A 13,631-nucleotide genomic window follows, 5' to 3' on the forward strand; every position below is an offset into this window, starting at 1 on the left:
AAGTTCTCATACAAAGAGAAAATGTTATTTCAATCAGTTGCAAACTGTACACGGTCACTCTGAACACAACATAAACAAGGTATAGCGGTCAGCGAGAAAGACAATAAGTGTCATGACTGTGTACCCCGAGTTAATTACTGGTAAACAATAATGGCTATGATGTTGTTTCAGAACCGTGTTAGGGTTTTGAAAACCGATTTTTTCAATCTAAACAAAGTATCAAAAACCAAATTGACAGATTAATATTGTGCATAATGAGACGATTATTTTGATATCCATCATGTATTTAAAATAATAAAAAGTGGTTTTACTACGCCTATAAAATACTTTGTAGAACATCTACGGATGCAGGTGTTTATATAAAATAAAACTAAAGAAACACAATTTCTTGCAGATAAAAATGATTCATTAATTTGTTGTATTTTCAATTTCAAAAATAAATAGATTAATATTTGATCAATATTTTTTTATTATTCATTTACTTTACTTTATTTATTTACTATGAATTTATTTCGCTGTAATCTGTTTTATTCGTTAAGTAATGGTTTGACTTTGTACCATTTGTTCAAAAAAAAAAAAAATATAAAAAAAAAGGAAAGAAAGAAAAAAGAGAGAGATAGCAGGGGGCATTGGTGCATTTTAGAATAATTAATTTTTTAAAATCAGAACAATAATTTATTTTGAATAGTTAGTAAACAAAAAAGAAAAAAAATATTAACTGCATGTATTTAATTATGATAAAAACAATCTTTTATTTTTAAAATTGACAATACAAACAAATTAAATATCTAATACCCGAAAATGGAATTTTGTTTGGCTTATTTTATGTAAAACTATTTACGCAAAAATGTGTGTCAAAGTATTTTTGAAGCATATTAAATCTGCTTTTAATTATTTTACTTCCATGATGGATATCAAAATAATCGTCTCATTATGCACAATCTTTACCCGTCAATAGCTTCTTTTATACTTTTATTTTGTTTTGATTGAAAAAAAATTGAGTTCTCATACAAAGAGAAAATGTTATTTCAAACCGCTGCAAACTACACACGGTCGTCCTGTCACAATATAAACAAGGTATAGCGGTCAGTGAAAAAAAAAAAATAGGTGTCATGACTGTGTACCCCGAGTTAATTACTGGTAAACATCAGTGGCTTTGATGTTGTTTCAGAACCGTGTTAGGGTTTTGAAAACTGATTTTTTAATCAAAACAAAGTATCAAAAATCTAATTGACGGATTAATATTGTGCATAATGAGACGATCATTTTGATATCCATCATGGACTTAAAGTAATAAAAAGTCGTTTAAATATGCTAATAAAATACTTTGTGGCATATTTTAGCAAATAAATAAAATAAAACTAATAAATCAAATTTTGGGGGATATAAATGAGCGATAAATTAAAAAAATAAATAATAAATGAATAAATTTATATAATTCTCATTATTTATTTATCTATTTATTCATTCATTCTTAATTCAGTCGAGTTGTAGATTTATTCACATAAGAAAATAAATGAATAAAATATATCTTTAGTTTATTTAATAATTTTTATTTATTAAATAGACTTTTATTTTATTAATGCATTCATATATCATTCCTTTCAATTAATTTTTTAATTCTTTGGTAAAACAAAAATATCCCATGCATGGATTTGATAATCTGTATTGTATTCTCAAATGTTTAAATCTAGTTCTTTTACAAAGACAGTTATTACGCTCAAAGATGTTTCGAAGTAGGTCAAATAAAAAATGAAAAAGTTATAAATATATATAAAAGGTCCATAAAGTACAATGTATAAGCCGTCTAGCATCACAAGATGAAATAAATTGCTAATTTATTTCTTCTTTATAATGATGCAATTCTCTGTCCTTCTCCCCCGAAATGCTACCACACTAAAAAAATCACATTGATACAAGTAATAGAAACTAAATTACAGGGGATTTTGTTAAGGCATTTAAAAATGAGTTAACTTTTTACTAAGTCTATATTTTCAAAAAAAACTTAAAGTTTTCAAGACTATATTATTTTTCACTCTTAAATGCAACAAAAATATTTTTTAAACTCCTTTTCTTGGCCAAAATAAATGTCAGGGGACGACAGGGAGTAGACAGGGAAGGCAGGGACAACGACAGGGGACGACAGGGACTGGACAGGGAGATCAGAGAATGTCAGGGGACGACAGGGAGTAGACAGGGAGGGCAGGGACAACGACAGGGGACGACAGGGAGAGCAGGGACAACGACAGGGGATCATAGGAGAAAGTCAGGGAGAGACAGGAAAATGTCAGGGACTGACAGGGGGACAACAGGGGATTTTTTGGAATCTAAGGGGATATTTAATTCAGTAGTGCGGGTGAACAGAAAGGACGGAAGACGGACATGACAAACACTTTATGCCCCGGCCATATTTATGTCGGGGCATAAAAAATACAAATCTTAGAAACTTATGTCTTAAAAGGGGGTATACAAAGGAATTACCTTCTTTCAATTTTTTTCATCATTACTCTTCTTCACATTTATCAGAGGTTTTATAAGTGATGTAGAGGGTTTTTAATGCTTCTATGGTCAGTTCGCCGTTACTCTGCATGGAAACTCCGAGAAATCAAGACCAATATTTTTTGTATTCGTGTATTTTTTTTTTCACATTTTTTTTTTGTATCTATAAATATTTTTAACATTCCTTATGCGTTTACTCTTGTTAAAACAATGCATTTATTTGCAGACAGGTGTTTTTCGATTTAATGTTTGACATTTCTTGGCAAGGCAATTAAATGTTAAAAGATTAGAGAGCGTTGATAGACAGTCATCATCTATTGTGGTAAATATATAAAAGAATTTTAATCAGACATTTCTTTTCTGGTGCAAAATCTTTTCATTATAGAAATTGTCATTAGCACATGAAATATCGCCGAAAACAACGAATTATTGATAGACATGCCAAATCTCATATTGCTCAATAAAAATTTGTAAATCGTGCTGTTAATGTATAAATAGAATTATCTTTTTTATCTTTTAAATATATTGAAAAAGTCATTTTTATATTTTCTTTTAGGTTCATTTTTGATTTCACTTTGGATGCTTTTTAACCAGAGAAGAATCGATTAAAGTCACGATCTCTCACATATTCCTTTTGAAAGTATTGTTTTAAATGTTAAATAAAAAAAAATATAATTTTTTTCTGACCAATTATGAATGAAAAAGTGAAGGAAGACTAGAAGAAAAACATGCGTTGTTTATGACGTCATTTTTTTGTTTAACCAATGCTGCATTTGGGCCAACAATTGCATGAAGAGTCACGTATTTGTAGGATGAAAAAGTAATGCAAGGTGCACAACAGCAATTTATAATAAATATTCTACGAAAAGAGATGGGTATACCTAAAGCGTAAAAACAGATGGACGGACATCCCGATTAATAAATACCCTCCCGCTTTCAAATAGGGGGTATAAAAAGAATAAATGTAGGCAGGCAAGCATTATGGCCCATGTATTTCATTTCTGCTATTCAATGTCTCAATGTCTTTCTCAAGATTGTTGAAACACAAAAAATCTGAAACATTTGTCTGTATTTGAAATAATAATATTGTTCACTCACTTAACCTCCCGATCAGAGATTTTATTTTACACCATGTTCAACTCCCATGAGTTCTTTCAGTACTTTGATTTCTTGTAGTGCCTCATGTAAAAGAAATTCAATTTTGTTCTTGATTCCATTTCTTTTTTTATTTTTTGAAGATTTGAACCGTGCTAGTCCTTTTAGGTTATTTGCGAAACAGTGTACAGTGGACTTTAGGCTTTGGATCTTTGATGAAGAAACCTTTCCAAAATATCTCGTTTAATCTTCTTCATACCATTCTTGGAAGAATACAAATGCTCCTCTCTATCTGATTTTTCAAATATAATGCTGGTAAAACTGTATCAGATATAATGAGGAAATATAAAAAATGAATAATTCCAAGATCAAAAACCATTCTTAGTTTTTCAAACACACACACACACACACACACACTCACAAACCCTCACTCACACCCTCACACACATCCTCTCTCTCTCTCTCTCTCTCTCTCACACACAATAAAAAAATTAAAGCAGTCATATATCATTTTCAATTTATCTCAACTTTGTCAGCTAGATCTCAGTGTTTTGAACACAAACAAACAAAACGTAAGGTAAATGAATTTGTTCGCTGAACAATCAAAGTTTCCATCCAGAAAAAGAGTTATATGGTGCACCTAAGAAACCATAACAATGGTTAGCTTGAATCCAAACCCTATCTCCTTTAGAGAGGTGAAGTGTTCCACTCATTGTCGCCATTGTATATACTCCTGAACTTAGTCCACTTAAATTTGTATGTGCATCTATGTTTTGAATGGTGCCATTTTTACTTAAATAGGCATGACAGTACTGACCATATCTTGTCAGATGTGTCCAAGTAAAAACATAAACGCCAACAGCAGGCGACGTGAAAATACCAGTGTTACTATTGTAAGCACCACCCTCGTTGGTGATAACAGAGTTGAATATGATCGGTTCTGAGTTGTAATCTTTGCCTGAACTTGCATAGGCCGTGAAGGCTACAACTGATCCACCATCTGTATACAAAAATGTAGAAAAAAATCAAATTAGGAAATTATTATTTAAAAAATTTCTCATTTCTATTATCTATTTACAAGGTAAAGTTTAGATTAAAACAGGGTATTTTTTCTCAAACTGTTATCGAATTCGGTAGTGCATATGACTAAAGGAGCAATCTTTTATATCTATAGAATATTCCTTTAAGCATTGTTCAATTTATATCTAAAAAAGAAAATGCACATGCCTTGCTCCGTAGCTGATTTATCGAAGTGACTATTTAGCTCTACATGTATTAGTTTAAAACAATGACCTAATACTATGATGTCATGCAGTAGCAATAATATTTCATGGGTACTAAGTGTTTATAGAAAAAAAAACATTCTTTGTATAGTATTTATACCCCGTCTGCTCTCCACCGGCAAGTGGTGGCGTCTGCATATGAGTGAAAAATTCTCGAGTGAGACGTTAAACAATATACAATCATCAATCAATCAATATACCCCGTCTGACTCTTTCGAAGCTCATGTCATATCTTAAAATACATATTAATATATAAATTTGATCTTTTTTATCCATTGATTATAGAGAAAAAAGATTTTAAAAAGATTTTTCTTATATATTTAAGCTAAAACTTGGGTTCTCTATTGTGCCCCCTACCCCCCGCACAGACCAGTCTGACGTTAAGCTAATTTCATTATAACGTCTGAATTTGGATTTTGACTTAACACACTTCCTTTCTTTTTTAAAGCGCAACACACTTCCAAGTGCTAGCAATAATCTTTAAGTATAGTTAATAATTTATTAAATCTTCAAAATTCTAAACAATGCACAAAAATCTACGCGCGTCATCTAAATAAACAGTTTGTATAGAACTATACAGCCCATCCGACACTGCGCTAGATTTATAACAACGTCACGAATAGAAATCTCTATATAAATAACATGTGTTTTTAAATTCTTGTAGTGTCTTCCAATTTGTACACACCGTTGAAAAATTGTTTCTACTTATCTGAAATTGACACACTAAGTATATTTCAAGAATTTTGAGTTGCTTTAATATTTTGTCTCTAGCAATGTTTCAACCGTAGTTTGTGATCGAACGCTGCCCCATGCGGACGGCAGACGTCGCTTTTTTTTTTTCGAGTTTTGACACATCTTGTTAGGGTTTTTGTTTAGTATTTGTACTGTCTATATAGTTAGCGATCGACACTTAAGATATCATAAAATGCCCTCTATCCGTCATCTTCAAAGACCCCGATTTTTACAAAAATATTACGTTCCATCAATAGAAATAAAATCGTTCTGATTTGTCTTTTCATATATAAGACGTATTTTGATATACAAAAGATTGATATAGAATTGTTTATTTTTACAAAAACGTCATTGTCTACGAACTTTTTGCACAACCCTCGTGTATGCCGTTAACAAAGCTTTCTTAGCCATAATATTGTTTGAAGCAAAAATTGATGGTGTTATATGAATGTTGTTGATTTGAAATAATTATAATGGTTTATTTACTTGATTACTCTGTATATCAGTCATTTGCAGTATCCAGAAATTTTGTTTTACTCTGAACTTACAATATCTATTTTCTTTTTTCTATCGAAGCCGATAACCGGAAGACGGTTTAAAAATTCAGAGCTAAAATTGTTTGAATTACAATGTACCCTCTCTCCCAACCCCACATAACTACTTTGTCTGACTTGTTCATGGTTTCTGCCGTTTAAGATTTATACCTTTAGATAACATTAGCTGTCTACAGACTACAGACACAAAATCCTTAAACGGGCATCTTATACCCGTTGTACTATTTCAATAGTCAACATGAAGTGCTGTGAAGCCATATCATCACCATTAAGGGGGATGTGGAAAAAGGCAGTATTTTGGGAGTTAAACTTTAGTCCAAAAGCTAAGTCCGATTTTTATCATAGTCATAAAGGAGACTTTTTTCTTGACTGTGAAATGTAGCATTTTATTTAAATTTCTGACGACTATCGAAGAAAAAAGTCTGGATTACATATAAACGTATAATTATACATTCAAAGATGATACATAAATTACAAATATTTACTAACTTTAATGGTTTTAATTTTATCTCAAGCGTGCATTGCTTATTAGTTTAATGATTTTAGATTTAATACCGGCATCATTTCGGGAAATAAAAATTAAATACAGTTTAAAAAAAACAATGCATTTTTTTTCAGCTGATTCTGGCAAAAATTTTCACCGACGTATAAGCGGGTCAATGGCAAATCACTTCAAAATTATATCAAAATAACAACCAACTTATAGGCAGACCGACTTATAGGCGAGTGTATACGGTAATTGCGGTACAGCCATATAGTCACCTTCAAGTCGGTTGTGTAATATGATGTTGATTGTTGTTACGTTGATGTTGACTGTTTTTATACATAGATGATTTAAAGTAAAGATATTTATATTTAATTATACGTCGGTAGCATGATTGTAAACCCCAACCATACATGCTTCTTGCCGTTTCGGAGGACACATAAAATGTTGTAATATGGGGTGAGGTTGTCTGGTTTATGTCGATTGTTGAAATACATTTATCTGTGACCAACATCTGCCATATGATTAACAAAAAAAACTTTAAATTAATTCTGAAAAGTTTCAAATATAACGTATGTTTATGTTAGCCCATGTATATTATGGACGTCTGGATTGGATATCAATTTAGGCATTGCTGTCTTTAATTATTTGTAGGTATGTCTTATTTCGCTTATTTTGCAAATGTGTGAAGTCAAAGTTATGATTTTCTCGTGCTGGAGAAATGTAATCATGACACATTTTTTCATGCTCATGAATGTCAAGGTCTTTTTTCACTATGCCTTGTGCAATATTGAGCTCAGCTTCACCAATCGATATTTTTACAGCTAATCAATAACATAACAAACTTTTATTTCAAAGTATTTCAAATATTGAATGATAAGATTTCTTGCAAACTAATTTTGTTGCTGTTTGAGTTGTTATAAAGTTCGTAATTTTCTGTCTCCAGATGCAGTGTGACAAAAAAAGAACCTATTCATACCCTGAAATATTTTAAAAGACACCTGTTTGCTGAAAAATGTTTTATTAATGCTGAGAAAATTCCATTATGGACCGAGTAATGAGCCCAGAAAAATGGAGAATCAAACACTAAGACACTGTGGGGCATAGTATTTTTCTCATTATCTCAAAAATAAGTCTAGAAGCCTATTGATGTATCTATTTGTATGTGTGACATTCTAAATTAGAAATATACAAATTATGAGAACAATTGAACGACGAGGTTTTTTTTCAGCTAAAGGTCACTATTTCCCTTAAAGTAGCCAATCAATACAATTCATGAGACATATGAAGATCTTGAGACTATCGAGTCATTAAAAACATTGTAATAGCCATATGTGAAAACACCTTTACATTTCAATTGATTATCCAATGAATATTGAAGGATGAACTCGCTATTATCTTAGAATATCAATTTTACAAATATATATAAGAAAAATTAAAGTCAAAAAAGATATTAATACCAAGTAAAGATTATAAAAGCTTTTAAATTTACTCTGTAAAAGGTAAAGAGAGCAAAGTAACTTGAACAAAATTTTATACAAAGACAGAGTTATATGAAAACCATAATAATTGTCAGTCCTTGTGCATGTATCTGAAAGCAAGCAATATTAACCATGCATAATGTTTTTCATCAGTGTAATTCTGTCCTAAATCTCTGTTGCAAACTGGTATGGCCAGAGATTGTATAAGCTTAAAAAAAATAAATTACGTTTACAATGCATCTGTAAACTGCAATACTCCTGTATTATATATCTATTCTGTGAAGAGAATATTCTTTTATTTTAACTGAAAAGTGCATTTTTTGGCATAAAAAAGAAAATGGAAATTAAAACTCAATCATCTATGTTAAACTTTGTGGTAATTCAGGATGCAAGGTTAGAATTTCCCATTTAAAAAGTATTTGTCAATGTCCAAAGTAAAAAGTAATAAACAATCTATGCTTAATTACAAAAATGTTACTCATGCAATCAACGGTTATTTTTATCCTTAGGATAATCTTATATTTTGAATTGATATTTGTTATAATTTTTACGGACGAATTCTCTCATGAATAATTCATCAATAAATTTGATTACCTTGACTGTAAAACACATAGTAGAAGCAATTTGTTCATGCTTAATTTCCATCTGCACTTTAAATTAAGATGTATCATTGACATTACAATAACTCTACTACATGTAACATTTATTATTTAAAATAACCAAACTGGAACTTTAATATGAAAAACTGAAAGTACTTTAAATATATCTTTAAAGAAGTAGAAAGAAAAAAAAATATTTCTTACCTGAATTGACCGCAGAAAGAAAACTCAGCTTCTGTATGTTGGTTGCATTTTGATCCTTACGGATATCATTCAGAGCTTTATCCACGGCGCGGGAAAAGTTCGAAAATTTGTCTTCAATCATCATCAGACGAGAATCAATGTTTGTTGACTTTATCTCTTTCTCCATTCGATGTAAATTGCTTTCAAATGCCTCATTTTTCTGTAAGAGTTTTTCATACTGCACTTTCAGAGTAGAAGTTTCATTCCTAGCTGTATTTACATCAACATTTAGTTGTTCCTTCATTTTTAAATTTTCTAATTTAACTACTTCATTTTCTCTGCGGAGAGCTAAGAATTGTCTTTTCAGAAGATATATCTCAGTGTCATTAAGTCTTTGAATGCTTGCAAGACTGTGGTTCTGAGTGTCATTTATTCTTTCATAGATGGCACTTAATTCTTGTTGAAGTTTCGCATTATCTTGTTCAAGTCTCTGATCCATCGCTTCAAGTGCGTTCAATTCTTTTCCTAGATAAACGAGCTTATTTTTCAATATCTCGGTGTTGTTTTTGCTGTCTATTGCATCCATTACCAGATTCTGAATCTTTTGCACCATGGAAAAGCGCACCAATGATTCTTGATTAAGGATATCCCGTAAAATACTGGATGTCTTTCCAGATGTGGTACTGGGATATAAGTTGTTTTCCTCAGTTTCATCCTTTGCAGGTAGAGCAAGGTATCCATGAATAGAGAGAAAGATAAGTATTATAAATATTGACTTCTCCATCATCAGATAAAACAAATGTTGCTAAAGCATTCTAAACAGAATTGAATGTTTTGAGTTTATATAATAGGAGGGGAGGAGTTTCAAGAAATTTGGTCACGTGCTACATATCATAATCTTTACTTCATCGAATGTACGTGCCGTTTTATTTATGAAGAATAAACTTTACTTTCAGTGACGTTAAGAAATGAAGAGTTTCAAATACACTATATCTTTATTATACCCCCGCTTGAAGAGGGAGGATACTGTATATAGTGATCGGTATGTTTCCGTCCGTCCGTCCGGCCGTCTGTTACGCTTTGGGGTACCAATCTCTTATCCGCAACTCCTATCATATCACTGAAGGAAATTTAATGAAACTTTCACAGATTCTTTATTACATATTGCCATTGTGCACCTTCTATTTTATTTTGATCTGACATTTATTTTGGATTTTCCAGTGTAAAACATGGACACTGCCATTATATTCATATGGGAGGCGGGGGTATCATTTAGTGAGCTCATTGCTCACAGTACCTCTAGCTGAATACTTAGATATCTTTTAAGTACATATAACTCAATCTACATTAATTTTACGGCTCTTTTTAGATATTGAACTACTTTTATTTTCATTTCTAAAAGAGTGCTACAAAAACTTAACAAAGACTCTTTGAACATTTTCGTTTTTGTTGAATGCCTCTTTATATTTTATCTTTATTATATTTAGACTTACCAGAAATATAGTATCTTGGTTTGAAAACACCATTCTGTCTTCGTGAACTCGATTTTTTTTTTTCCAAAAAAGCTTTACAAAATTCAGAAAGCAAGGAGACGTTTAGTTTAAAGGAGAAAGATGTTAGAAAATAAGAAACAAAGAGGTAATTGGGCATGAGAAGTTCAGTGAGTTGGCATAATATTTCTAACCATATATCTGTAAGAATGTTTTAAAAATAACGAAATTGTTGTAAAAAGTACCAACAGCTGTATAGAGAGTATAAAAGTATACTGACACGCAAAAGAAACGCAACAAGCAGTATTCTACAAATGTTTGATTTTTTATCTTATGATTTTCAAAAGCGAATAAAGTAAGGCTAAATTCACTTTTCAGAACATCAGATATTTGATAAAAGTGCTAAATGTTAATCTGTTTACTTTACTAAGTAAAATATGACTCTTAAAACACCCCCCTCCCAGTCATTCAAGTTAAACGTGCAAGACTGCCCTAAATAACAATTGCAGCTTAATTTCTACGATACAGTAGGCTCATTAATATCGAGATCTGAGCGAAGGAATTATTCTTTGGCATTTTTTAAATGCCCGTTTTTCAGTTGATTAGGTCGAATTTTCTCTAACTTAGAGCAGTGTAGCCACTCTTGGACTTCCGGCACAAGGACTGTCTTTAATGCATATGATACGTAAGATCCAGTTGAGGCGTAATGTAGTGAAATTTCGCATCAGCAACTCTCCATCACTTTTACATTGAAATTTTCCAGCTAGAACAATGGAAATGCTTTCATAAGCCATTTTCAAGTAGCCTTAGCATCGTTACGGGAAACGAAAGGAGAGTTTATTTTTTGAAATATTGCTGCATTACTTATGATAAACAGTAAAAAACCCTTAAAGTTCCATAATATTGCCAAGTGTTTTGTTAAAATGCATTTTTTTTTATTTCTGTTAAGCAGACTTAAACTCCACTTCCGGTTATGGTATGAAAATCGTTCAACCGTTAAATTACTGATGTTTACCAAATTGAAGATAATTATAATTTTAAGATACAAAATCTTTACTTTACATAATTATTTCCCTCTAAACTAGGGTGTTGCGTTTCTTTTGCGTGTCAGTATATAAAAGAAAAGTATTCATTAAAAATGTCTTACTTGCTTATGTTTAGAAGACAACATTGTAACAAATTATATTTAATAAGATCATTTTATGACGTCATGAAATATTTTATATAAGCTTTATTTTGAGATTTAATAAATTCAGTTATTTTTGTAATCGTTTGATGTATCCATCTCACATTCCAAGAAACTGTGCATAATAATCAACCTTCCAACATTATTTCAAAAGAGATATTTCCCATTTTCTTCTTGAATCTTAATCAAATACTTATGTCTTTTGCTGAAAGAAACTGATTTTTTTAAATGTTCAAAAACTCGTCTGAGAAAATCAGAAAGGGAATCTGTTTCCGTGTAAAAATTGATTTCAAAAGAAAATCATTTTAGGGAAAATCCTACCAGGTATAGTTTTAGTAGAAATAATTTTCCAATTAAGATCATTCTAATTATTACATTTGTAACACCGAATGTATTTTTAATAGTCTACAATGATATAGACAAGGATGATTTTCTAACAAGAAGCCTAGAAGATAAGAAGCCGCCTAATTTACAGATTAACGTGCCATTCTAAGTAAATTAGAACAAAAGTTTTCGATCTTGGAAAACATTTTACATTTCAAGGATTACAACTAAGATGTTTAACTTTGCATAACTAATCAAAATCGACCGACGAAAGACTGACCGCGTTCTGAATTCTTTTCAAGATAAAACGACGAAAATAAATAAGAGTACCTGTTTATGAAACTTTAATTCCATTATTATAAATATCATAAAATTATGTCAATCCCTGTGGTTTTCTTAGAGAGATAAGGTACGTCGGAATCATTCATTATCCCCATTGACGTTTCCAGATTTGATTGAAAAATACTCTCCTAATCGTCTGATGTTTTCGTATCATATAGATGCGGGCGAGAAGCTGTGTTGCATGATAAAGTTATTGATAACATATCAAAATAATTATGAAAAAAATAATATAGAGGATACATTAAATGGGTTCGTTTCTTTTCTTAACACGCTTAAACAGATAAAGGATAAATCTACGTATTTCCATGCCATTAGCGTCCTACAGATAGGAAGATTGTTTCTATATTTAAACGAAATATCGCACAGAAAATGATGCAAGCCTAGTGAATTGTTTGAATTATCTGTGAGAAAGAAAGACGGAATACAACAGTAGAAATTGTAAGATGTCTCTAAAATTATTGACATATTTAAGGCAATTATCCAAAAGACAACTACTGATGACCATGCTTCAAAATATTCGAAATTTGAATATAAATATTATAAAAACTAATTTTTTATGTAACATTTCAACCCCCGCCTTCGTGCATTTTTTAAAGCTATTATCTAAATGTAACTTTCTAAAAGTTCAGGCAATTGTCATTTTTAAGAATTAAAAAATGGCTTCATTAGCATGTATAGTTACTGACGAATTGAAAACCCTATAATAGTTTACATTAGAACATAATTTTTTATATTTTGTTTTTAATTTCCGTTCAAGGACATACCACAGCCAATTCACTTTGTCATATCAAACAGTAGTATGATCTAAAAAATATTTTTAAAAGAAATTAAATCAATCTTTAAGAATAAATTTCTATTTATTTAGGATGAGTAATATGCAATAAAACTTTCTATACATGTATTTATTAGGAGTTAGAGTAATGTCACACATTTAACCCCTTACATGACATATACGCATTTCTACGCATCTGACTAAAAAAAAACAAGTATAGTGTGAAAAAACATTCATAACTTTGTTAATACTGGACATATCAGAATAAATCTTCACCGTTGGAAAGAGAAAATAAATACGAAAAAATAATATACATAAAATATTTAAATTGGTTGTACCAATTTTTTACTAGTTTGAGTAAAACTTTGCACACTATTGAAGCGATTTCGCCATTATCAAATTCAATGCGGGGGAACATGTTTTATGTAAAAATGCTAAAATTCTGGTGTTTACATCCCAACCCTACCAATCCCCACAAAATACTTTAAATTAGTTTGTAAAAAAATGTACATGTTCATAATTTTCAACACAACAATAAAATATTTTTAAAAATATATTTAACAAAGCAAGAAACTACAATGAAACCCATTATTTAATAAATGGAAAT

At 30.7% G+C, this 13,631-nt stretch overlaps 1 protein-coding gene across 1 annotated transcript; it reads right to left on the reverse strand.

Moving 5' to 3' along the window:
* Nucleotides 1-4,099: 4,099 nt before the first annotated feature.
* On the reverse strand, nucleotides 4,100-9,709 carry LOC134273442 (uncharacterized). Its single transcript, XM_062755634.1, has 2 exons — nucleotides 8,932-9,709; nucleotides 4,100-4,594 (listed from the first exon to the last, which is right to left on the reverse strand). Exons 1-2 carry the CDS (start codon nucleotides 9,695-9,697, stop codon nucleotides 4,197-4,199), a joined length of 1,164 nt encoding a protein of 387 aa, XP_062611618.1. The 5' UTR covers nucleotides 9,698-9,709; the 3' UTR covers nucleotides 4,100-4,196.
* Nucleotides 9,710-13,631: the final 3,922 nt, after the last annotated feature.

Source organism: Saccostrea cucullata, unplaced genomic scaffold (assembly GCF_032062105.1).
Source record: "Saccostrea cucullata isolate Sc308-1 unplaced genomic scaffold, CSIRO_AGI_Scuc_v1 ctg3719, whole genome shotgun sequence".
Lineage (NCBI taxonomy): Eukaryota > Metazoa > Mollusca > Bivalvia > Ostreida > Ostreidae > Saccostrea > Saccostrea cuccullata.

What these genes read in the sequence shown, in the direction of transcription:
- LOC134273442 (XM_062755634.1), bottom strand. Translation starts at nt 9,697, where the DNA reads ATGATGGAGAAGTCAATATTTATAATACTTATCTTTCTCTCTATTCAT. An exon ending in TCTTTCTGCGGTCAATTCAG is followed by an intron (nt 4,595 to 8,931) that starts GTAAGAAATATT and finishes TTTTGTATACAG; the next exon opens with ATGGTGGATCAGTTGTAGCC.